The sequence below is a fragment of the Panicum virgatum genome, chromosome 3K (genome assembly GCF_016808335.1).
Source record: "Panicum virgatum strain AP13 chromosome 3K, P.virgatum_v5, whole genome shotgun sequence".
Taxonomy (NCBI): domain Eukaryota; kingdom Viridiplantae; phylum Streptophyta; class Magnoliopsida; order Poales; family Poaceae; genus Panicum; species Panicum virgatum.
Window position 1 is genome coordinate 32,226,189 of NC_053138.1, and position 24,755 is coordinate 32,250,943.

The window sequence follows — 24,755 nt, forward strand, 5'->3', positions numbered from 1 at the left end:
ACGTGTCGCCCGGAGTGCCAGCGAGGAAGGAGGTGTGTCGCCGAGTACAAGCACGACCGCGGTGGGGGAATAGAGAGGAAGCCGCCGGGGACGAAGGCGTGCTCGCCGCACACCACCGCCAAACCCTAGCTGGTGTCTCACGTTACTGGAGTGAGGGAGAGGGAACGGGGGAAATCAGCGAGAGGGAGAAAGCTTCCCTTTATAGGCCATGGATTTCGCGGAGGAGGGATGGCGCAAGAAGTTTCACCGTTCTCGCTCGAGCCCGCGCGAGCCACTCACCGCCGGCCGAAATCGCCCGCCTTGCGCCGCGCGGAGCCGAGCTCCCCAGCTACGCCAATTTCTCGTGTACGCGAGCAGCCAGGCGGAGGGGTGGTTTTGGCCCCCTCAGGCCGGGCTGGGGGAGACAAAAGTGGAGCCAAACACTGGACTGGGCTCCCGGGAGCGCAGCCGAGCCCACGAGCCACCCTATCAAACACGCCCCTAGATGCCGCCAAGAACCGGGCCGAGGGAGCGTCGGCGCTCGACGACCCAGGGCTAGAGCACCAGCACCAGCCCCTACGAGGAGGAGCGCCCTCCTGGAGGCGGCGCAAGCGCCTGGCAACCCTCCTCGGGGCGAGTAATGGCGGTGATGGGCCCCTGTCCACCGAGGCAGGACAAGCCACCGCATGACCGGAGCAGGGCCTGTCAGGAAGGGCGGCGCGACCAGAGGAAGCGCCGGCGACGGCAACGCGGCCGCATGCCCCTGTCCAACCGAACCCTTGGGGGCACAACACGCTAGCCGGTCGAGAGAGAGGGGCGAAGACAGATCTGGCCCGTGGGACCCTCATCCGGTGAGGAGGGTGCTGGATCTGGCCCGACGATCGGCAGTGGAGCGCCGACGAGCAAGGTTGAAGGCGCTGAGGAGAGAGGCGGGAGGGAAGAGAGAGGAAGGGGGGAAGGCACGAGCAGAGCCAGCTTTGGGGCCACCGCTCAGACAGTTGCCGGCGGCGGTGGCGGCCACCGAAGACGGCCCGGGATGGGGTGGTGGGCGGCGGCGCGAGGCGCCTCCGGATCACCAACGAGAGCAACTTTGTCCGTAGCAACGCATGGGCATAATTGCCTAGTCATTTTTAAGAAAAAATAAAAGTGTCTTCCGCATATTGCTGACCGACAATACCACATTCGCACATATCTGTCAGAAGACCTTGAATCAGCCCTGCCTGCCGCTCTACTAAGAGTTGTTTTTAAAAACATTAACCACAAAGTTGAAAAGAAGAGGAGATATGTGGTCTCATTGTCACAGTCCCTTCCCAGCCGGTAAATAGCTACCATTTTCATCATCTAAGTCTAGAACAAATCGAAACTCCTCTTTTCATCTTAGGCCAGCTCTAGTGTGTTGTTGAAAATCGACTTGTGAGCTTCCGACCGAACCATGCACACTGAACTGGAAATTGAACCCTAAACTCGGTTCGACTCAAGCGAATAAAAAATTCGCCTAGAGGGCACGAACGGTTCCCAACTGCCTGTATATCTAGCGCGAAGAGGACACACGCCAAGAAGGCAGATATTTTTTTGATATACCTGCAGGACCCACAAATCGATGCGTACGCTCTATCTATCGAATTGAAGTTTGGTTCGTCTGGTGTGAACTCATCGGTCGGATTGAGCACTGGAGCTTTTTTTTTTGAAAAAGGAATTTTTATTAATTTTAAAGTGATACATCAAGATGATACATCATTTTAAATTTTTTTCGACCTCCGCCAAAAAGACACACAGCCTATAAAAGTCTTACAAAACTGGACAAACTAATGACAGTCAATCCTAAGACTAGACCGCCACCCATGTGTCCGGGTAAAAAATTTCTTGGCCACCTGCTCCAAAAAATAAGACGCCGCTACAAGTACGTCCTGCGAGGTAGACGGCTGAAGGATAGCCCACGTGCATAGCCAGTGGGTTATAGAGTAGATTACCTGCAAAAAGGATGGTTGTTTATTATAAAAAATCACAGAGTTTCTGCAGCACCAAACAGACCAACGCAAGGCTGCCACGCCCACACGGACTAATTGTTTATACTCTTTAGGTACACCAATCGTCTAATTCCCAAACATATTTGATACATTGCGAGGTTGAGAGAGACGCCATGCCGCAACCACAGTAGCCCATACCAGCCTTGTAAATCGACAGTCAAAAAACAGATATTGTATCATTTCATTCTCATGACAGAAACAGCACTGTTGATTTCCATGCCAGTTTCGTTTGGCTAAGTTATCTTTTATTAATACAACTCCACGCCTAAGGTACCAGAGAAAGATTTTTATCTTGAGAGGGATTTTTATTTTCCACACATCCTTATTTAAGCTAGGAGTATTCTGTTTGATTAGACCTAAGTAATGTGATTTTACAGAAAAAACACCTGACCAGTCTATGAACTCATCCTCCTCCTCTTGACTTAGTTCAACAGTTGCAAGACGTGAAATAAGGTTATTCCACATCACAAGTTTGTTGCCAATTAAGTCTCTACGCCAGGAAACATTGAGTAAAGGTGTGCTGAGTACATCAGCAACCTTGTCTTATTTTTTCCGAGTGATATTATAGAGTTGAGGATATTGTTCACGTAGAGATCCGTTTTCTAGCCATACGTCTGTAAGGATCACCGGGGTGTCCGACTCTAGAGGGGAAGGGGTGAATAGGGTCGCTAATCACTTTTTGTCCTAGGGCTCAAACTACTTGCATAAAATAAACCTAACACGTCCTACACATGCTAGTTATGACTAAGGTTTATCTATACTACTCTCTACTTACCCTTAAAAACTTGCAACCTATAGCCAATCCTAATCAAACTACCTAGGAAAGTAAAGGCATGCAAGATAGAGTAAATGCGGAAGCGTAATACGATAAGTAAAGAGGTAAGTGCAAGAGGGATGCAAACTCCCGAGTAGACACGGTCATGTAACGTGGTTCGGCACAAACGCCTACGTCCACGGGACACCGAGACTCTTCCGATCACGTCTTGCACTACGCCACCAAGGCGATGCCGGCAAGCAAAGGCAAGTGCCCACAAGACACTAAGTCTCGTGCACCGCCACCGTCTCTCTCGGTCACTCGGCCGAAATCCACTACGGAGCTTCTCCACCAAGGAGGGGGCCTCCTCTTCCCCCGCACAAAGTGTCATTGCCACTCCACACCAAGACGGAGGGTCACACGACGGATCACAAGTTGCTTGCCGCAGCAAGGTTTCTCTCAAGGGAGCTCTCGCAAGAACTAATCCCTATTACAAGCACTAAGCACTCTCACAAGTGTGCTTAAGCCTATATGATGTACAATGAAGCTCTATGGTGGTTGAGATGATCTTTGGCTCTTGTATACTTCCTTGGTCTCCAGCACTATCCAATGAGCCGTGGGGTGGCATATATATAGCCCACACACCCCAAACTAGCCGTTGGGAAAAGGCTGACAAAAAACCCTTAACGCCGGTTAAACCAACGCTCAGTTCTTGTCATCACCGGTTTAACCGGTGAGTGTATTTTCCCAGCAACTAGCCATTACAAACTTCCAACGGCTATTTGATCAATCGACCAACGCTCTCAAAACTAACGTCGGTTTAACCGGTGAGTGCAAAGTTCAGAACCCCCGAAAAATGGAGTCTCTGGACAACTGCACCGACGCTCACTTTTTCTTTATCGTCGGTTTAACCGGTGTCTCTGAGTCTGTCTTCACTTCAAGTCATTGCACCGACGAGTTGTCTTCAGGCATCGTCGGTTCATCCGGCGCAAAACCCTAGTCTCAGCTTTCTGGGTCCATTGCACCGATGAGTACAATTTGCCTAACGTCGGTTAAACCGGTGCATAACATCGGTTTAACCGGTGATAGCAAATTGTCTCTGTTTTGTTCGTTTTGACTTGAATTTCTTCACGGTCTCTTCAATTCTTTGCCTAGCTGCGCCTATCTTCTCTTTGTCATCACTTGAACCTAAAAGCCTGGGAATGTTTATCTTAACAATCATATTAGTCCAAGTGTTGTGTGTGTCATCAATCGCCAAAACATTATATTGAAATATGGCATGAGAGGCCATTTTCGCTACAACATCTTTCCAGAATCTTATTTGAGACCCATCTTTGATGATGAAAGATCTGAACTTTAGGAAGTCGTTTTTAACTTTCATGAGGCTAGCGCAGAAATGAGAATCACCACTCTTCCATTGGGCTTGAACAATGGGTTTACTCCCTAGATATTTATTTTTAATGATCTGTTGCCAAGTACCTTCCGTTGTCAACAGTCGATACAGCCATTTGCTTAGCAGCGCTATATTCTTTAATTCAAGATTATGTATCCCTAGTCTTCCTTGTTCTTTCGGTTGACACAAGATATCCCACTTTGCTAAGCGATATTTTCTCTTGTGCTCATCGCTCTGCCAAAAGAATCTGGAATGGAAATAGTCCAACTTTTTACGAACACCCTTTGGTATCTCAAAGAAGGACATCATGTACATGGACAGACTGCTAAGAACCGAATTGATTAAAGTTAAACGGCCTCCAGTTGAAAGATTTTCCCTTTCCAACTATTGAGACGTTTTTCAAATCTCTTTCGTACCCTCAGCCAATCGTTATTTAGTAATCTAGTTTATCCAGGTCCCACTAAAATCTCTAGATTTGAGCACTTCCTCAAAGAGGTCCCAATCAACCCTATCCTAAGCCTTTTCATAGTCCAACTTCAAAATGATACCAGCTTTCTTTTTCCTAGCAACTTTATGAATAATCTCATGAGCTGCAACCACGCTCTGTAATATGTATCTACCTTTTCTAAAGGCCATCAGATTTGGTGAGATCAATCTATCAATGATAGTGATCAATATATTGTTCAAAGTTTGCTAAAAATTTTGAAGCTACAATTAAATAGAGCTACAAGTCTGAATTTCTTCAAAAGTCAACATTACATAGTTCACTCTAGCAATGTCTAACTCATTTCTTTCAAAAGCCCTAACCAAAGCTATAAAGTCTTTCTTAATTAAGTCCCACAATTTTAGGTAAAATAAAAAAGGGAAGCCATCTTATCCTTTAGCCCCATAAGCGTAGGAACAAAAAATAGCCTGCCTGACTTCTTCTGAAAATGGAGCACTTAACATATCCGTTTCTTCATTGGAAACCTAACTTTTCTTCATAACCAAAGAGGTTTTTGTAAAAGTTAGTTGCCATCAATAGCATGCCTTTAGTTTCTATAACTTCCTCATCAGGACCAGAGAGATACTCTTCCTTTTTTTTTTCTTTGATTAGCAATAGCCTGAAAATATGCTTTATTTCTTTTCCCTATAATATTTCTGTCTCTAGATATTTGTTACAAGTTTAGCTCGCCAAACAAAGCCCCAAGAATTATGCATTCCTGGTATGTATTTTTTGTGTTTTTTCCTCTAAACTCTCATGTGCTTTGTCAGATACAATGTTGCATTGGTCTTCGGTTGGATTGTGCCTAAAAAGTTGCTAAATACATACTCCCTCTGTCCCAAAAAGAATATAAATCTTATTTCTCGAGAAGTCAAACAATTTTACATTTGATCAAAGTTATAAACAAAATTACTAACATTTATATCTCTAATTAAATTTAGTATGAAAATATAATACATGATTAATCTAATAATACTTATTTTGTAACATAAGTATTAGTACTATTTTTTTATAAATTTGGTCAAATTTAAGATTGTTTGACTCTTTAAGATGCGAGATTTACATTTTTTTTTGACCCAGGGCCACTTTTGAATTTAAGGGCCTCGATCAAAGATAAAGTAGGCAGCCTTAGGCCACCCGCAGTGTATGTTCTTCGACCGGTAAGTAAGAGTGGGACCCAATCAAATAGTAAGCAACTATGTCAAATAGCACAATGGTTATATCTGGGGTCGAGAATAAGGTGGGACCCACTGAATAAAAAAACTACTCCTGGCCGTGTTTGGTTAAGGCTGAAAAAAGTTTCGCGAATTTTTTTTGGCTCTTTGACCACTAATTTAGAGTATTAAATGAACTCTAATTACAAAACCACCTTCACGACCCTCGTGTAAATCGCGAGACGAATCTAATAAGATCTTTGACCATTAATTATCGTCATTAAATTCATCTCAAAAAATTACATCCGTCTCTAAAAAAATTTTACAAATAGACTACATTTACATTTAGTACTACCAGTAAGTTCGTCTTTTTGAAATCTTGATTTTACCCGTAGCCGAACGCGGCCCCTGGATCGCCCCCAACCTCCCCGTGATTCCTGCCCGCGAGAACCAAGAATGTTCCACAGCGCAGGAAAAATTCCTCCTCTGCGAGACGAGATCCATCTTCATCTTGCGGCGAATCCTTCCTCTCCATCCCAGATCCCGGCCTCCCGTGTCTCGCGATAGCGCGGCGCGCGTGCCCCCGCCCGCTCGGCCGCCCGCCCGCGGCTCATGGCCGGTGGCCGCGCCGCCCCTGGCTCGTGGTCGATGCGGCCGGCGCCGCACCTAGACGGAGCAATACGCAGCGACGACTGGCGAAGCCGCGCGCCCGCAACCGGCGGGGTGGCTGGTCCGGCGAGGTACGCGGCCGGCTCGCGGTCCGGCGGTCCGGCGGCCTTCTGCAGATCACCATGTGTTTGGAGTTGAACATCGGTAGATCCCTTGTGGGCCTTCTCCATGTGTCATCAGAGTGTCCGCTGCTCCAAGTGCTTCTAACTCGAGAATAAACTCCACAGAATTTTGAAATGTCCCTCTTACAACCACCCCAATGTGTCTTGCACTGCACAACTGTCCTTTTGCGATTACTTGCTGTATTGCTGTTAAACTCTGCAACTACAGCCTTCCAATAATATTCTGACTTTTTGTCATTGCCATCTATGGGATCCACTGAGTTGTTCAACCAAGAACTAAGGAGTTTTATGTTTTCATCTTCTGTCCAATTCATCCTTGTACCTCTCCTCCCTCCATCATCCCTATTGCCACTTGACTCTTCAAGGTTAACAATATTATTCACTTCTTCTCTTGTAGGGCATGGAGAGGCTGATTCGGATCCATGAGAAGAACTATTGGCTGCAGCTCCAGAAACTGGATTTGGTAAGTGTACAAAACTTTGTTGGGGTCGAAAACCTGAACTCGATTGCAACCAATTTGCATGTTGCTGAATGCCATGGAAGCTTGGAGAAGAACCAACATATGGTGGATAGTTGCCTGGAGCAGAGCCAAAAGGGGGGAAGTTTTGAAAATTTGGAGCTGGGTATTGGGGAAATGCGGATTGGGGGAAACCTATGAGGAATTGTTGAGGAGGGGAGTTTTCACTAGCATTTGCTGGGTGTTGATTTGGGAAAAAATTCGTGAAATCTCTGTTGGAGGGATCCATTTCATCTAGCACAATTGGATGAGGTTTGGGACTGACTTAAGCTTTGCCATGTCTCTGTTTTTGTAGACAAGGAAGAGAAGCAACGGCTGGAAGAGAAGCAACGTCTACCTAGCAACCTGGAAGAACTGTAACGGCAACGGCTGGAAGAAAAGCAACGGCTACCTAGCAACCTGGAAGAACTGTAGCGGCAACGGCTACAAGCAGCCACAAGACTGGAGGAGCAACGAGCAACTGCGCCTGTGAAGGAACGAGTGAAGAGGAGCAACAGCCAACTGCCATTTCATTTTTTTTGGTGTGTTTAGATCCGCGAAAATCTGGTAGAAAAGGTCACATCGGACACTATGACATTTTTCGTTTGTTTGTGGTAAATATTGTCCTATTATAGGCTAACTAGGCTCAAAAGATTCGTCTCGCAACGTACATCAAAACTATGCAATTAGTTTTTTTATTTATCTACATTTAGTACTCCATGTATGGGTCATTTGCTATATTTAATGTTTTGATGCGATTTCGATGTGATGAAAAGTTTGGAAAATTTGGAAGAATTAGAGGGAAGTGAACACAGCCTTTAACTTGTGTGAACAGTGAACTTGCAGAGATATTGTTTTATATTCTCTTGCTACCCGGCAGTAGTGCTATACCCTACCAGTTGTTACTACCGACTTTCACAGTGTTTGCTACCATGTAGTAAGGAAGCATTTATTGCTTACTACCTGATTTTGGAACACACTGCGGGTGCTCTTAGGATATGCAGTTGGACATGTGGTGTACCTTTTTCCATGGTTTCCATGCGGTCCATTAGCAATGTGAAAATTGAATCAACACCATCAGAAGCCACGTTTTGCTGTGAGCTTGAGGTCTCCATGCGGTGCATTAGTAATGTGAAAATTGAATCAACACTATCAGAAGCCACTCCAGTTTTGAGATTTTATTACATAAAGGATTTTTTTGATACTTTATTACATAAAGGATTAAACCGGCCTCTACATCTACCCTGTGGATATACAGCCAACTCCAGTCTTGAGATATTTGCCAAGAACTTCATACTATGTTGTAAAGTCCCCATCCACAAATACATTCTGGTCCGAACTGCATCCTGGGTAGGATTTCAGTTTTGTATGAAGGAAACATGTAATTTATTTTATTTAAATTAAATTAAGAAATATTATTAATTGAAAAAATGTTAGATTTAGGACACAACTAAATATAGAGATAGAGGGACTACTCCATCAAATTTTTCCAAGGAAATTAGGAAACAATTAATGTGCATACAATAACATAAGTTGCTTCTGGTTGGTTTTTATCACTTTCTCCATGTTGTCATGTCATATGAATATAATGACATACTCCCTCCATTCACAGATGATAATATTATTTCGAAATTTGAAAATATCAAAACTATTTGAGCCCACCCTCTCGGGCCCAATGCCTGTTAACCTCATAGGAGTAAATTCGTGCCTTGAAAAATGACGCAATATTTCGATTTCGCGTGTTGTGGATAAAAACCGGCTGACGAGGTTTAAACATTCAAGATTGCTTCTTTTCACTAGATAAATTGAATATTGAATATAATGGCAGATAAGTAGGATTGATAAGCAATGTTTTTTTGTCTTAGTTATTGTGTCTATTCTAAATAAGTCTGTCATCTGTGAATGGAGGGAGGACGATGAAGCTCAAGCATGGCCGGCACACCTTACGAGTAGTCTTAGTCAGACGCACTCCATTATTGCACTAATTATAAATCTAACATGTGTATATCCCCCTCCAAATAATGTTACATTTTGATATCTGCTAATCGATATCTGGATCATTCTTGTTTGAAAGTATTGCTGGTTACAAAATCACCATGTAAAAAAAAGAACCTGTGTTCTTCAAGGCATCCCTTCATCAGTATAAGACACTCCCGAGGGACTTTCTCTGATCTATTCTGAGAAATGATAGAGGCTCCGGTGACTGTTTCGCTCGGGGTCATCCCCTCCCTCCCTGCCAAGCTTGAGCGGTTGCTGTCGCCGGAAGCCGACCAATGGCGCCTGCGCAAGGGGGAGAGGAACAAGATTCGCCTCCTCAAGGACCGCCTCCAGGAACTGATGGACAAGTACCTGGTGGAGCCGTCGAACGTGGAGGCCCCGGCCTCGACGGCCAGGTGCTGGGTGAAGGAGGTGCGCGAGCTGTCGTACGACATCGACGACTTTCTTGATGAGCTCGCCCAGGGGCTCCGCTCGGCCGCCGCCGAGAAGAATCTCCGTGGCAGGGTCGCTAAGCTCCGGGAGGGCCTGAGTCGGAGCCGGTGGGTCGCCCACGAGACGGCACGATTCAGGGCCCGATTGGAGGAGGCGATTCAGCGGCACAAGAGGTACAATCTTGACATGCACCAGAGCCGGGCAACCAGGATTGATTCGGATGAACTCCCAATACCACCGCTGTACGGATTGAAGGCGATGCGCCTTGTTGGTATGGACAGCTCCATGGAAAAGCTTGGTGATTGGTTGACTGGAGATGGAGAGCAGCAATTGAGAGTAATGTCCATTGTTGGACCTGGGGGAGTTGGCAAGACAGCTCTTGCAAATGAGCTGTACTGCAAGCTCGGAAGGCGATTCCAGTGTCGGGCTTTTGCGCGGTCATCCCAGAAGCCTGACATGAGAAGGCTTCTCACCAGCATACTCTTACAAGTTCGTCGACAACAGTTGCCCGATGATGCAGAGCTGGGTAATCTCATTGGCATTCTCACCAGCATACTCTTACAAGTTCGTCGACAACAGTTGCCCGATGATGCAGAGCTGGGTAATCTCATTGGCACGATCAGGGCACACCTGCAAGATAAGAAGTAAGTTTCTATGAACATATTGGCATATCTTTTACTCAGAGTAGTTGCTCAGTTAGGCTTATAAAGAACCATATGGTTTTCTAGAAAACCTGGGGTACTTCGATCTCAGTAGCAATTCAGCAGACAATGTACTGAACCTAGGCGAGCTGATCAATCTACAAGATCTTCGTCTCATCTGTTCTACAATGCCTTCTGACAATCTTGAGAAGAAGTTGCAGTGCTTCGGCTCAATTCTCTCGAAACTCAGCAATCTCAAGTCTCTAACCATATTACCTGCAGGCTCCTCAAATGCTACTCTGAGGGCCAGTGCTTCAAGCATTAATATTTACTGTGATAGCTTGAGCAGTGTGTCCTCTCCACCAGCTCTTCTCCAGAAGCTTGAGTTTCTGCCGCAGATTTGCATCTTTTCCATCCTTCCCAAGTGGATCGGTGAACTACGACTACTTGCCATTTTAAAGATTCAAGTCATGGGCCTATCGAGTAATGATGTTGATATCCTTGAAGGACTGCCTGCACTCTCTGCTCTCTTGCTGTATGTCCAGACTGCCTCAACAAGAAGGATCCTTTTTGACAAGAAGGGATTCCCAGTTCTCAAACACTTCAAGTTCATCTGTTCGGCACTTTGCATAGCCTTTGTGAAAGGAGCAATGCCCAATGTTCGAAGGCTCAAGCTAGGCTTCAATGCTAACACGTTGCTGCAACACAGTCCAGTAGATGTTGGCTTTGAACACTTGACAGGCCTTGAAGAGATCTCTGCTAAAGTAGGAAATGCTGGTGCTAATGAATCCAGTAGAATGGCTGCACAATCTGCATTGGAGGCCGCCTTTAGCCCTCATAGGGTCAGCATAAAATTTGTGGATTGAACCTTTTATGGTGAAAAAGAAAGGAGTACATCGGCCCAAAAAGAAAAACACCAGACTCTAGAAAATAGCAATCTAATTTCAGATTTGATCATAAAAGAAGGCTCTGAGGAACGATATGGAATTAGAGAAAAGGGCTCAAAGCAAAAAACAAACAAGCGATTTGATAGCAGGTGCAGACTTTACTCTAGCCTCCTCTTATCACTGCTTGTTTGGTACTCTTTATTCTGCCCATATGAGCTATGAATGCTAAATGGTTGCTGCTAGGATTACTGTGTTCCATGAACAACAAGAAATACAAGAAATGGGCTCAGTGGAAGCCACACAACATCATACTGTGTATGTATTTGTCTCAAGTAAAGAGAATATATGACTTCGTTTTTATTATTCTTCAATATCATTGCTCATTCCATACCCTTTATTCTACCCATATGACTTCTGAGTGCTAAATGGTTGCTACCATTAGGATTACTCTGTCGTTGGAATCCTCAGATGAACAACAGGAAATACAAGAAATGGGCTCAGTGGAAGCCACAAGCAAACAGTGTGGGTACGTATTTGTCTCAAATAAAGAGAACGTATGTCTTCCTTCTTATTATTCTTCAATTTCATTGCTCGTTCTATACCCTTTATTCTGACCATATGAGTTCTAAGTTCCAAATGGTTGCTGCCACTAGGATTACTGTTTTGTTGGAGTCCTCAGTTGAACAACAACAACAACAACATAGCCTTTTTTCCCAAGCAAGTTGGGGTAGGCTAGAGATGAAACCCGAAATAAATAAGTTCAAGGTTCAGGCACATTGATAGCTAGTCTCCAAGCGCTCCTATCCAAAGCTATCTCTTTAGAGATATTCCAATCCTTAAGGTCTCTTTTAACCAACTCCTCCCACGTCAGTTTAGGTCTACCTCTACCCCTCTTTACATTATCGACCCGCTCAAGAACCCCATTACGCACCGGCGCCTCAGGAGGCCTTCGCTGGACATGTCCAAACCATCTCAGCCGATGCTGAGTAAGTTTCTCCTCAATTGGTGCCACCCCGACCCTATCTCGAATAACTTCGTTCCGGACTCTATCTCTCCTTATGTGCCCGCAAAACCACCGCAACATCCGCATCTCTGCTACACTCAGTTGCTGCACATGTCGCCTTTTTGTAGGCCAACATTCAGCACCGTATAACATCGCCGGACGAATTGCTGTCCTATAGAATTTGCCTTTTAGCTTTTGTGGCACCCTCTTGTCACAAAGGATGCCAGAAGCTTGCCGCCATTTCAACCAGCCAGTTGAAATTCTATGCCTAACATCTTCATCAATGTCGCCATCCTTTTGTAGCACCGATCCTAAATACCGAAAAGTATCCTTCTGGACCACCACTTGCCCATCTAGACTAACGTCTCCCCCCTCATGCCTAGTCGCGCTGAAATCGCACATCATGTACTCGGTCTTGGTCCTACTAAGTCTGAATCCTTTCGACTCTAACGTGCGTCTCCACAGCTCTAACTTTCTATTAACCCCTGCCCTACTCTCGTCAACTAGCACCACATCATCAGCAAAGAGCATACACCAAGGATCTCACCTTGTATATCCCTTGTGACCTCATCCATCACTAAAGCAAATAAATAAGGACTCAATGCTGACCCCTGGTGTAGGCCTATGTTAATAGGAAAGTCAGTGGTGTTGCCATCACATGTTCGGACAAACGTCGTCGCATCCTTATACATATCCTTAATGAGGGTAATGTACTTAGTTGTGACTTTGTGCTTCTCCAAAGCCCACCACATGACATTTCTCGGTACCTTGTCATATGCCTTCTCAAGGTCAATGAAGACCATGTGCAAGTCCTTCTTCTGCTCCCTATATCTCTCCATCAATTGTCGTATTAAGAAAATCGCCTCCATGGTTGACCTTCCAGGCATGAACCCAAATTGATTTTGGGTCACACTTGTTACTCTTCTTAGGCGATGCTCGATAACCCTCTCCCAAAGCTTCATCGTATGGCTCATCAGCTTAATTCCACGGTAGTTAGTACAACTTTGAACATCGCCCTTGTTTTTGAAGATAGGTACTAATATACTTCTCCTCCATTCTTCAGGCATCTTGTTTGACCGAAAAATGAGATTAAAAAGCTTAGTTAACCATACTATTGCTCTATCTCCTAGTCATCTCCACACCTCAATGGGAATACCATCAGGGCCCATCGCTTTACCTCTCTTCATCCTCTTCAAAGCCTCCCCGATCTCTGCCTCCTGAATTCTCCTCACAAAACGTCTGTTGGTATCGTCAAAAGAGTCATCTAACTCAAGGGTAGGGCTCTCACTCTCTCCATTAAACAACTTGTCGAAGTACTCTCTCCATCTATCCATGATCTCCTCATCCTTCACTAGCAGTCGATCTGTCCCATCCTTAATGCATTTGATTTGGTTGATGTCCCTTGTCTTCCGCTCGCGGATCCTAGCCATCCTATAAATGTCCTTCTCCACTTCTTTCGTGCCTAACCGCTGATACAGGTCATCATACGCCTTACCCTTTGCTACACTCACAGCTCGCTTTGCAACTCTCTTCGCTAATTTATAGCCCTCGATGTTGGCTGCACTCTTGTCAAGATGGAGGCGCTTGAAACACTCCTTCTTCTCCTTAATAGCCCTTTGCACCTCGTCGTTCCACCACCAGGTGTCTTTCCCCTCCTGTTTGCCTCCCCTACTCACGCCAAACACCTCTGAGGCCACCTTCCGAACACATGTTGCCATCTTTAGCCACATGTCATATGCGTCTTCTCCTTCTTCCCAAGGCACCTCACCTAGCATCCTTTCCTTAAACGCTTGTGCCGCTTCCCCTCTAAGCTTCCACCACTTTGTTCTCGCAATCTTGGCACATTTGTCCCGGTGGACACGTACCCGAAGACGAAAATCCGCCACCACAAGCTTGTGTTGAGGGACAACACACTCCCCAGGTATCACCTTACAATCTAAGCAATCACGTCTATCCTCCCTCCTAGTAAGGATAAAGTCGATCTGGCTCGAGTGTTGTCCACTACGAAACGTCACAAGATGGGATTCCCTCTTCTTAAACACGGTATTCGCTATCAACAAGTCGTAGGCTAACGCGAAGTTCAACACATCCTCCCCCTCTTGACTCCTGCTACCATACCCAAAACCCCCATGCACTCGCTCGAACCCTATATTAGTCGCACCCACATGGCCGTTGAGATCTCCTCCTATGAAGAGTTTCTCGCTGGTAGGCACGGTACTAACCATGCTATCTAGATCTTCCCAGAACTGCATCTTGGTGCTCTCACTAAGGCCTACCTGAGGGGCATAGGCACTGATCACATTCAAAACCGAATCTCCAACTACCAACCGGATTAGGATAATCCTGTCGCCTTGCCTTCTAACCTCTACGACTCTATCCTTAAGGCTCCTATCAATCAAGATGCCTACACCATTTCTACCCGAAGTTGCTCCCGTGTACCAAAGCTTGAAGCCAGTATCCTCAACCTCCTTCGCCTTCTGGCCCTTCCATTTAGTCTCCTGAACGCATAGAATATTTACACGCCTCCTAATTGCTACATCAACTAGCTCTCGCAACTTACCCGTTAGGGACCCTACGTTCCAGCTATCTATACGAATCCTAGTTGGCTCGGCTAGCTTCCTTACCCTTCGCACCCGTCGAGGGAAGTGCGAAGACCCTTGCTCATTTTTCACTACACCCGGGCGTAGATGTAGCGTGCCATACAGGTGACGACCCGACCCTTGCTCACTTATCATCGTACACAGGTCATGATACGACGCGCCCTTGGGGGGATGGCGACCCGGCCCTTGCCCATTTATCACCACACCCGGGTTCCGATGTAGCGCGTCGCTAAGAGGGTTACGCCCCAACGAGATTCTTGTGGGTTTCAAATCCATTAGAGTGGCATTTTTTATGATGGTTTGCCAAAACCTAACGCAACCCTCCTCCTTTACTCGGGCTTGGGACCGGCTATGTTGAGACGACTCAGGAGAGAGAGACTTCCAGTCAGCATAGGCGGAGTTGAGTCCTCAGTTGAACAACAAGAAATAAAAGAAATGGGCCCAATGGAAGCCACAAGCAAAAAACATGGTACTGGGTATGTACTTGTCTCAAAAAAAGAGAACATATGGCTTTCTTCTTATTATTCTTCAATATCGAGTGTAGTTCGATCTCCACGTGCTTCGTCCGCTGATGCTGGACGGGGTTGGTGGAGAGATACACGGCGCTGACGTTGTCGCAGTAGACGAGCGTGCTCTTGGCGAGCGGGCTGTGGAGCTCCGCCAAGAGCTGTCGTAGCCAGGACGCCTCCGCTACGCCGTTAGCGACAGCCCGGTACTTCGCCTCGGCACTGGAGCGGGAGACAACCGGCTGCCGCTTGGACGACCAGGAGACCAGGTTGCCGCCCAGGAAGACGGCGTATCCGGAAGTGGAGCGACGAGTGTCCGAGCAGCCAGCCCAGTCAGCGTCGGTGTAGACCACCAGCTCAGCAGAGGACGAGCGGTGAAGCACCAGGCTGAGGTCCACAGTGCCACGTACGTAGCGGAGGAGACGCTTCAGCGCAGCAAGGTGTGACTCCCGGGGATCATGCATATGGAGACAGACCTGCTGGACAGCGTAGGTGAGGTCCGGCCTGGTGAAGGTGAGGTACTGCAAAGCACCATCCAGACTCCGGTAGGCAGTAGAATCAGCCACCGGATCACCCAGATCAGCAGACAGCTTCGCCTGAGTGTCGACAGGAGTGGAGCAGGGCTTGCAATCAGTCATCCCAGCCCGCTCTAGGATATTGAGTGCGTACTGCAGCTGATGCAGGAGAAGACCAGACAGGCGAGGCTCAACAGTGACGCCCAAGAAGTGGCGGAGTTGGCCGAGATCCTTCATAGCAAACTCCTGCTGCAGAGAGGAGATGACACTCTGAAGCAACCGCTGACTAGAGGCTGTGAGCACAATGTCATCAACGTAGAGCAGCAGATAGGAAGTCTCATCCCCACGGCGGAAGACGAAGAGAGACGTGTCAGACTTGGCCTCGGTGAACCCCAATGTCAGCAAGAACGTGGCGAACCGAGAGTACCAAGTCCAAGGAGCCTGCTTCAGTCCATAGAGAGACTTGTTGAGCCGACAGACCATATCCGGACGACTCGAATCCACAAATCCCGCTGGCTGAGAGCAGTAGACAGTCTCTGACAGAGTGCCGTGAAGAAACGCATTCTTCACGTCCAGTTGGTGCACAGGCCAAGAGCGCGAGAGTCCAAGCGAGAGGACCGTGCGCACCGTAGCGGGCTTCACGACTGGGCTGAAGGTCTCATCATAGTCCACACCAGGCCGCTGAGTGAACCCCCGGAGAACCCAGCGAGACTTGTAGCGCTCCAGTGTGCCATCTAGCGCTCCAGTGTGCCATCAGCCCGACGCTTATGCGTCCAGATCCACTTGCCAGTCACCACATTGCAACCAGACGGACGCAGCACGAGGTCCCACGTCTGGTTGGCAAGAAGAGCCGCGTACTCCTTTTCCATCGCGCGACGCCAGTGAGGATCCGCCAAGGCGTCGCGGACAGAGGAGGGTACCGGAGATACCCGCGGCTCTCCCTCGGTGGCGGAGAGAGTCGCGGCCTGAGACGCCATCCGCCGAGTCACCATGGGATGGATATGCCGAGGATCCCGATGGATGACTGACGGGTGGTATACCACCGGCTCGGCTCGAGAGCGAGCCGGAGGAGGCGGCGGCGGCGACGGCTCCGGCGTCGGCGTCGCAGGAGCCTCCGGAGCAGGAGGCGGCGCCGAACGACGCCAGTACACCTGCACCGGCTCAGCGTACCGCTACGGTGTCGGGGTCGGCACCAAGCGACGCTGGTACACCTGCACCGGCTGAGCGTACCGCGCAGGTGCAGGTGAAGGCACCGGGGCCGCGCGTGGCGCAGCGGGAGACACCGGGTCCGCGCGCGGCACGACCGGAGGTCCGGGGACCGCGCGTGGCGCGACCGCGGGCACCGGGGCCGCGCTCGGCGCAGCAGGGATCACCGGAAACGGTGCCGGCGTGTCGGGAAAACCTGCAGGAAAAGGACAGACAGGTAACTGTGTCTGAACCACCGAGTCAGTCGGAAACAGAGACTCCAGCTCGGGGTCAGGAGAAGGTGTAGAGGAGGTAGAGTAGGGGAAATCCGACTCGTCAAAGACGACGTGTCGGGAGATCAGAATGCGGCGAGAGATGAGGTCAAAGTATCGGTACCCCTTGTGGTCAGGGGAGTACCCGAGGAACACACAACGAGTCGAGCGGGGCGCCAGCTTGTGAGAAGCGGTGGCGGAGGTGTTAGGGTAACACGCACACCCGAAGACCCGAAAGTGGTCGTAGCGAGGAGGGGTACCGAAGAGAGCGTGGTGTGGAGTGGGAGCAGAAGAAGCAGTGGATGGAAGGCGGTTGAGCAGGTAGGTGGCGGTGTGGAGGCTCTCAGCCCAGAAGCGCGGGGGCAGAGAAGCCTGGATCAGAAGGGTGCACACGACGTCGTTCGTCGTGCGAATCATCCGCTTAACCTTGCCGTTCTGAGGAGAGGTATACGGACAAGACATACGCAGCTGAACACCCCGAGACAGGAAGAAGGAACGGGAGGTGGAGTTGTCAAACTCCCGCTCGTTGTCACACTGGACGGCCTTAACGGTGAGGCCGAACTGAGTGGACACGCAGGCAAAGAAGTGGAGGAGGGTGGGGAAAGTCTCAGACTTGGCGCGCAAAGGAAACGTCCAAGAGTAGTGCGAGAAGTCGTCGACCACCACCAGATAGTACTTATAACCAGAAAGGCTAAGTACAGGAGAGGTCCACAGGTCACAGTGAACAAGGTCAAATGCATGCGTCGCATGCGAAGAAGATGAAAAAAGGGAGCCGAACATGATGACCGAGCTGGCACGCATGGCAGAGGGGCTCAGCAGGAGCCCTAGTACCAGGAACATCGGTACTACGACTGAGCTGGGCCAGAACGTCGCGGCCAGGGTGACCAAGACGGCGGTGCCAGGTGGTGGAAGACGGCGTCGTGGCAAAAGCGGCAGACCAAGACGGCCAGGGCGAAGAAGAAAACGAGAGTGGTGCAGCGGAAGAAGGAAGACGAAGGGTGTAAAGGGGCCCCGTGCTGTCACACCGGAGTAGCGGACGCCGGGAGGCCGAATCCTTTACAGTGAGGCCAGAAGAATCAAACTCGATGGAATAAGAATTGTCAGCTGTAAACTGACGAATGGAAAGAAGGTTATGAACCATCTGAGGTGCAACAAGGATATTGGGAAGACAAAAAGAGCTAGGAGCAGAACCCACGACGGTGACAGGAAGACAAGACCCGTCACCAACCATGATGGAAGAAGGACAAGAGGGGTGTGGGGGTCGGACAGAAGAGAGGATACCGGCATGTGGGGTGGTGTGGAAGGAGGCACCCGAGTCGGCGATCCACTCGGTGCAGACCGGCGGCGTCCGCCCCATGGCGCTGAAGGACTGCGCCAGTGCGGCCTGGTCCCACCCCCCAGGCCAGGTCGGCTGCTGGCTGGGTGGAGCGGGCGGTGTCCGGAACGGCGCGAACAGGGGAGCAGTAGCGGCGAGCATGGCCGCCGGCTGGGGCCGAGGACGAGGGCCCGCGACGGCCTGGACCGGCGCGGTGTGCGCGGCGGGCGCGACAGCATGCGCAGCGGCGAGAGAGGCAGCGGCCCGCGCGGGGTCTCTGGGCGCGACAGCCTGGGCGGCCTGCGCGGCGGCGAGGGAGGCGGCGGCCTGCGCGGCGGGCGCGACGGCTTGCGCGGCGTGCTCGGCGGCGTGGGAGGCAGCACCAGGGGCGGTGGCGGCGGAGGCCAGGGACGCCCGGGCGGTGGAATCGGCGGCGGTGGTGGCGCCAGCCAGGCCTGCGCCCGGATCCGCGCCGAGGGCTGCGGCAAGGGCGGCGGCGGCGGCGTCCTGGGGCGTCGGATTCACTCCCCGGGCGGCGGCGGCGGTAGCAGGACCTCCCGTGGCGGCGCCCTCGGCACCCAGGGCAGTCGAATCGGCGGCGGCGGCTGCCAGGCCCGCGCCCGGATCCGTGCCCAAGGCAGGCGGATCCGGTGCCTCCAAGGCCGGCGGCGGGAGGAGTGGGTTGGGGAGGGTCTCGACGACGGCGAGGGCCGCGGCGGGAAGCCAGGGCGCCGCAGGCCAAGCAGCGGTAGGTGACCAGGGCACCGCGGGCCTCGCGCCCAGAGCAGAGGAGATCGACAGCCGGTAGCAGAGGAGAGGGGAGGGAGGGAAGGAGGAGAGGGGAGGGGGCGCAGGCGGCCGGCCGGCCATGGCGCCGGCGGCGGTTGGGCCCGGCGGCGGCTACTAGAGGGAGGGAGGGAGAGGGAACAGATGGCTAGATACCATGTATGAGAGAATAATGCTTGTATTCCTCTAACTCTAGAAGGGTGGGTATATATAATACCTATACATGGGCCTCTAGATGGGCCTCTATATACACAAGGGCTCAATATACTCCAACACTTATACTTCAACACTCCCTCTCACGTACAGAGGCTCCCTCAGGCCTCAAACGTGGAAATTAGAAGTCAGCTGCAAATATTTTATTTAACCGCGCCCGCCAGGATTCGAACTCCAGAACTCTAGCCCTGATACCATATTGAGTTGCATGGACCAGCCAGCTCAACCCAAAAGCTTAAGCTGATGGGACGATGTTGGCAATTCACTTATACTTAAGCACTTTTCGTGCAATTTATATCTCCACGATCAATTTCGTATTCAATATTTCTAACTATATTGTGGCTTAAGACATTAGGGAATATGAGAACAAAGATAAACTTTTCTATATCTCATGCACAAAGATAAACTTTTCTATATCTCATGCACAAAGATAAACTTTTTTATTCCTAAGCATTCAAGCTAACATATAAAGATGTTGTTACAAATGAGCAACTCAGTGTATCGCAATGCCCAACGGGCTGATAAATGTGCAAAGAGCACCCTATACTTGTGACTAAATACATAAGATTCATATACATCTAACACCCCCCTCAAACTCATGGTGGGTCTACAACACTGACTTTGGGGAGGAAATAATCATGCTGCGCCCTTATTTGAGCCTTCGTGAAGAAATCAGCCAACTGGAATTCCGAAGGGACATAGCGAAGGGGCACAACCGCATCATGCATCTGCGATCGCATGTAGGAAGCATCAACCCTGATGTGCTTGGTGAGTTCATTCTTGACCGGATCACGATCAATATTGATCACACCAGTGTTGTCAGAATATAGAGTTGGTGTAGAAATCGTCACACCAAAGTCCTCAAGGAGCCACCGGAGCCAGGTGACCTCATCTGCCACAGTCGCCATAGCCCTCAATTCAGCCTCAGTACTTGAATGGGAAATTGTTGTTTGCTTCTTGGTTTTCCAAGCAATCAAGGAGGATCCAAGGAAGACACAATGAGCAGGTCGCATCAGAGTATGCCTGAAGTTGGAGAGGGCTAGACCGAGGAAAGAAGTTGTATTGACATGCCCAATGGGGCTGATAAGGTCATGTACAATGTGCAAAGAGCACCTTGTACTAGTGACTAAATGCATAAGATGCATATACATCTAACAGATGTGTTTTGTAATTGATGACTCATCATTGAGGATTTTAGTCATAAATGTAATAACATTAACCAAAGTGACTAGTGACTATCGTCCTATTTCAGTGCACTTCTGTGCTGACATTTCTTTATTATTAGTGTTCTTTTGCTTAATAGAAAATGATGGTGCAATTCTCATAAAACTGCAGGTCGTGTATTATCAAGAGCTGGAAATAATGTGAAAATGTTTTCTCTAAATGAGTTGAGGGCTGCCACACGAAACTTTCACATGTTGAATTGCATTGGCCGTGGAGGTTACGGAGCAGTGTATAAGGTGAGACCCAGGACTTATGCATTGTTTAAAAATTCTTGCTTTATCTGTTGCTTCTACTGCTTTAGTGATGGATGAGGTCACAAGGGATATACAAGGTGAGATCCCTTGGTGTATGCTCTTTGCTGATGATGTGGTGCTAGTTGACGAGAGTAGGGCAGGGGTTAATAGGAAGTTAGAGCTGTGGAGACGCACGTTAGAGTCGAAAGGGTTCAGACTTAGTAGGACCAAGACCGAGTACATGATGTGCGATTTCAGTGCGACTAGGCATGAGGGGGGAGACGTTAGTCTAGATGGGCAAGTGGTGGTCTAGAAGGATACTTTTCGGTATTTAGGATCGGTGCTACAAAAGGATGGCGACATTGATGAAGATGTTAGGCATAGAATTCCAGCTGGCTGGTTGAAATGGCGGCAAGCTTCTGGCATCCTTTGTGACAAGAGGGTGCCACAAAAGCTAAAAGGCAAATTCTATAGGACAGCAATTCGTCCGGCGATGTTATACGGTGCTGAATGTTGGTCTACAAAAAGGCGACATGTGCAGCAACTGAGTGTAGCAGAGATGCGGATGTTGCGGTGGTTTTGCGGGCACACAAGGAGGGATAGAGTCCGGAACGAAGTTATTCGGGATAGGGTCGGGGTGGCACCAATTGAGGAGAAACTTACTCAGCATCGGCTGAGATGGTTTGGACATGTCCAACGAAGGTCTCCTGAGGCGCCGGTGCGTAATGGGGTTCTTGAGCGGGTCGATAATGTAAAGAGGGGTAGAGGTAGACCTAAACTGACGTGGGATGAGTTGGTTAAGAGAGACCTTAAGGATTGGAATATCTCTAAAGAGATAGTTTTGGATAGGAGCGCTTGGAGACTAGCTATCAATGTGCCTGAACCTTGAACTTATTTCTTTCGGGTTTCATCTCTAGCCTACCCCAACTTGCTTGGGAAAAAAAGGCTATGTTGTTGTTGTTGTTGTTGTATCTGTTGCTTCTACTCAAAAGACCTTTTTTGAAGAACTTTGCAAATATTGTAGTCAACTAACCTGCAACTGCAAATTTGGAACAACTAACGATGGTTCTTCCTCACTTAGGGAAACTTGAAAGATGGCACTCAAATTGCAATAAAAAAGCTTTCAGCTGAGTCAAAACAAGGAATTAGTGAATTCTTGACAGAGATTAATGTCATATCAAACGTCAGGCACCCAAACCTTGTCAAGGTACTTGGTTGCTGCGTTGAAGGGAATAATAGACTATTGGTATATGAGTATGTGGAGAATTATAGTTTGGCAAATGCTTTGCTTGGTAAGTTCAATATTGAAATCTTACATTCTAAATCAGCAAATCCATATTAATTAAGTTTACTTTGGTGAATTGTGACTAGGACCAAAGAATAAATGTATTCCGTTGGACTGGAAGAAAAGAGCTGCTATCTGTATTGGAACTGCTTCTGGCCTTGCATATCTTCATGAGGAAGCACAACCATGCATTGTCCACCGTGATATCAAGGCTAGCAACATTTTACTTGATAAAAATCTGCTACCTAAAATTGGAGATTTTGGACTGGCCAAGCTTTTTCCTGATAGCATTGCTCACATTACGACGCATGTTGCAGGAACAATGTTAGTGCCTCTCTGGATCTTTTGCTGTCTTCCTCACGGAAAGAAAACATTTTGCTGTATTTACTTGCTCCTAGCCTTCTACAATGAAAGCTATGTGTATTTCATGTCAATTTCTGTCATTGTGCTATGCTGATCTTAATCGAGTGTTTAGTGATGAAAGGAAAGACATGTTAGTCAGCCACTTTATCATTTTTTGCAGCCAGTTTACTAATATACATATACTTGTATTGAACACTCCAATGTATAATTTTCCTTCAGTAACTATTTGGCACCAGAGTATGCCATACGGGGACAATTAACCAAGAAAGCAGACATATATAGTTTTGGAGTGCTGCTTCTTGAAGTGGTAAGCGGTCAAAGCAGCAGCAAGTCGATTTGGGGGCCCGATATGCATGTTCTTTTGGAATGAGTAACTCATTTTTCCTTCTTGCCTCCCGTAAAATGTGAAACTGCAAACCTTGTAGCATTTGCCATGCTTGCATCAACTCTTGATGGACTAAAGTATCACAAACCTAATAGGCTAATAAGTACTAACTTTTCTCTTTACGTGTTGATAACAGTGTTCACACTTTACACATTACTTTCAGCATATACGAGTTTCTGTTCCTCTGAAAAAATATTGAATTTATTACGTGGGTTAAATTGCAGACATGGAAGTTGTGGGAAGAAGGCACTGCTCTGTACACAAGCCACGCCCCAGCAGAGGCCATCCATAAAGCAGGTTGTCAATATGCTATCTAACCGAACAGAGATCGATCTGCAAAGTGCAGTTCCGCCATGTGTGCTGAAACAACCTTGGTAGTGCACCAGTGATGCTGGGGATTTGACAGTAGACACATTCTAAAGCCAAAAGCAGCAAATGCAGTCCAGCTGAATCTTACAGTACATAGGCCAACATGGATAGCGATCAATTGGGCACAACTGAGGTATCGCCAATGTGATGTGATGGGCTACCAGGTTGCAAGCCTGTTTGCCATCTTCAGAGGTTCTCGCACCACCTATGGGGTTTTATTGTGTTGAGCACTGGCAAATTCTCTAGGCCTGATCCATTTCCATCCTGATTTAGAACTGTAAGTGCATGATGAGTTTGAGAACTCATCATCTGTATTTGACGCGCCTTTTCAGTTGCTATGGAAAGCTGGCACTTGATTTGTCATGATTGGCTGAGTTTCATGTCAATTCAGTAGCTGCCGCACCTGTGGGGTTCTGTCTAGTTGAAACCGCAAACCAGCTTCAACCCAGAAACTACAACCAGCTTCAACTGAACACGTACCATGTACCGATGCCGCCGAAAAGCAAACCACCTGTTTCTTTCGATCACCGCAGGAGGAGAAAGAGAACCTGTTTTCAAACTCCAAAGAGGAAGTGAGTCGTGTGCCCTTCTGAGAGCCCTTCTGAGACACAAATCTTCTGCCCCAAGTAGGTCCTGCAGCCTTGCCATTGTGATCTGTGGAGCTGGAGGCCTGGAGCCAATGTTCCCGAGAGGTGATTCGACCAGAAATGCCCATGATACAAAATGGCCCAATGGTGCAACTTTCTGGAACTCAACTATTCATGAAGAAACTCAAGTTGCGTCTGCCGAAGCTGGAGAGCTGGTAGTTTTTCCGGTTGTAGCACCTGCTCCTGCATTAAGCTTGTGTTCCAGTACTTGATTCACTTTTTGTTTTCCTTTCTGTGGCTGTGGGCCTGCTCTCTGCTCGGGCTGGTGGCTCTAGTAGACTGAACCCGCTTGCTTTCTGAACCTATAATTCTATACAAACGGTTTATGCTTTGTTCTAATGAATGGGGCTGGGCGAGGCTGCCTCTTACTTAAAAAAGGTGATCCGCCCATCTATGGTCACGGCCACCAACAAAATGCAAATTAACATAAACATTCTAGCAGGATCGTCAAAAATTAATTTAACTTTCTTCGATGGAATATTTTCATTATAGTTATACGTGGCAGTTAAGGCTCTGTTTGGAACCGAGTTTGCTCAGCTTATAAGCAGAAGACACAAAAAAATCCCACCAAACGCTTTGCGTTGGACGCGCTTCAACCCACCGCCGGCAACAGCAAAAAGCGAAAAGTGAACTGCGCGCACCTAAAACGCAGAAGCGAGTCCCCGGCCGCTTCTCGCTTATAAGCGCAGCGATTTTGTGGCTCGCGGTTCCAAACAGGCCCTAAGCCATGGAGCACGGCTTACAAGTTTCTAGGTCAAGCAGCCATGTCTCACGTCTATGAAACCACAAAGCCACCACTACCCTTGACAGGACATTCA

General features: G+C 48.3%; 1 protein-coding gene across 5 annotated transcripts; it reads left to right on the forward strand.

The window, feature by feature from the left end:
• Positions 1–9,070: 9,070 nt before the first annotated feature.
• On the forward strand, positions 9,071–24,276 carry LOC120699003 (disease resistance protein RGA5-like). Of its 5 annotated transcripts, none has more exons than XM_039982830.1 (8): positions 9,071–9,998; positions 10,074–10,152; positions 11,280–11,351; positions 11,479–11,590; positions 11,690–11,714; positions 15,052–15,115; positions 20,767–20,891; positions 21,970–22,118. In XM_039982830.1, the coding sequence occupies exons 1-7, from the start codon at positions 9,263–9,265 to the stop codon at positions 20,792–20,794; spliced, it is 1,116 nt and encodes a 371-aa protein (XP_039838764.1). In that variant the 5' UTR covers positions 9,071–9,262; the 3' UTR covers positions 20,795–20,891; positions 21,970–22,118. The 5 variants fall into 5 exon arrangements, with proteins under 5 accessions (XP_039838764.1, XP_039838765.1, XP_039838763.1 ...); XM_039982831.1 differs by lacking the exon at positions 21,970–22,118 and adding an exon at positions 23,146–24,276 and having other exon boundaries at positions 9,075–10,034; positions 10,110–10,152; XM_039982829.1 differs by lacking the exon at positions 21,970–22,118 and adding an exon at positions 22,260–22,400 and having other exon boundaries at positions 9,075–10,034; positions 10,110–10,152.
• The last annotated feature ends 479 nt before the right edge of the window (positions 24,277–24,755 follow it).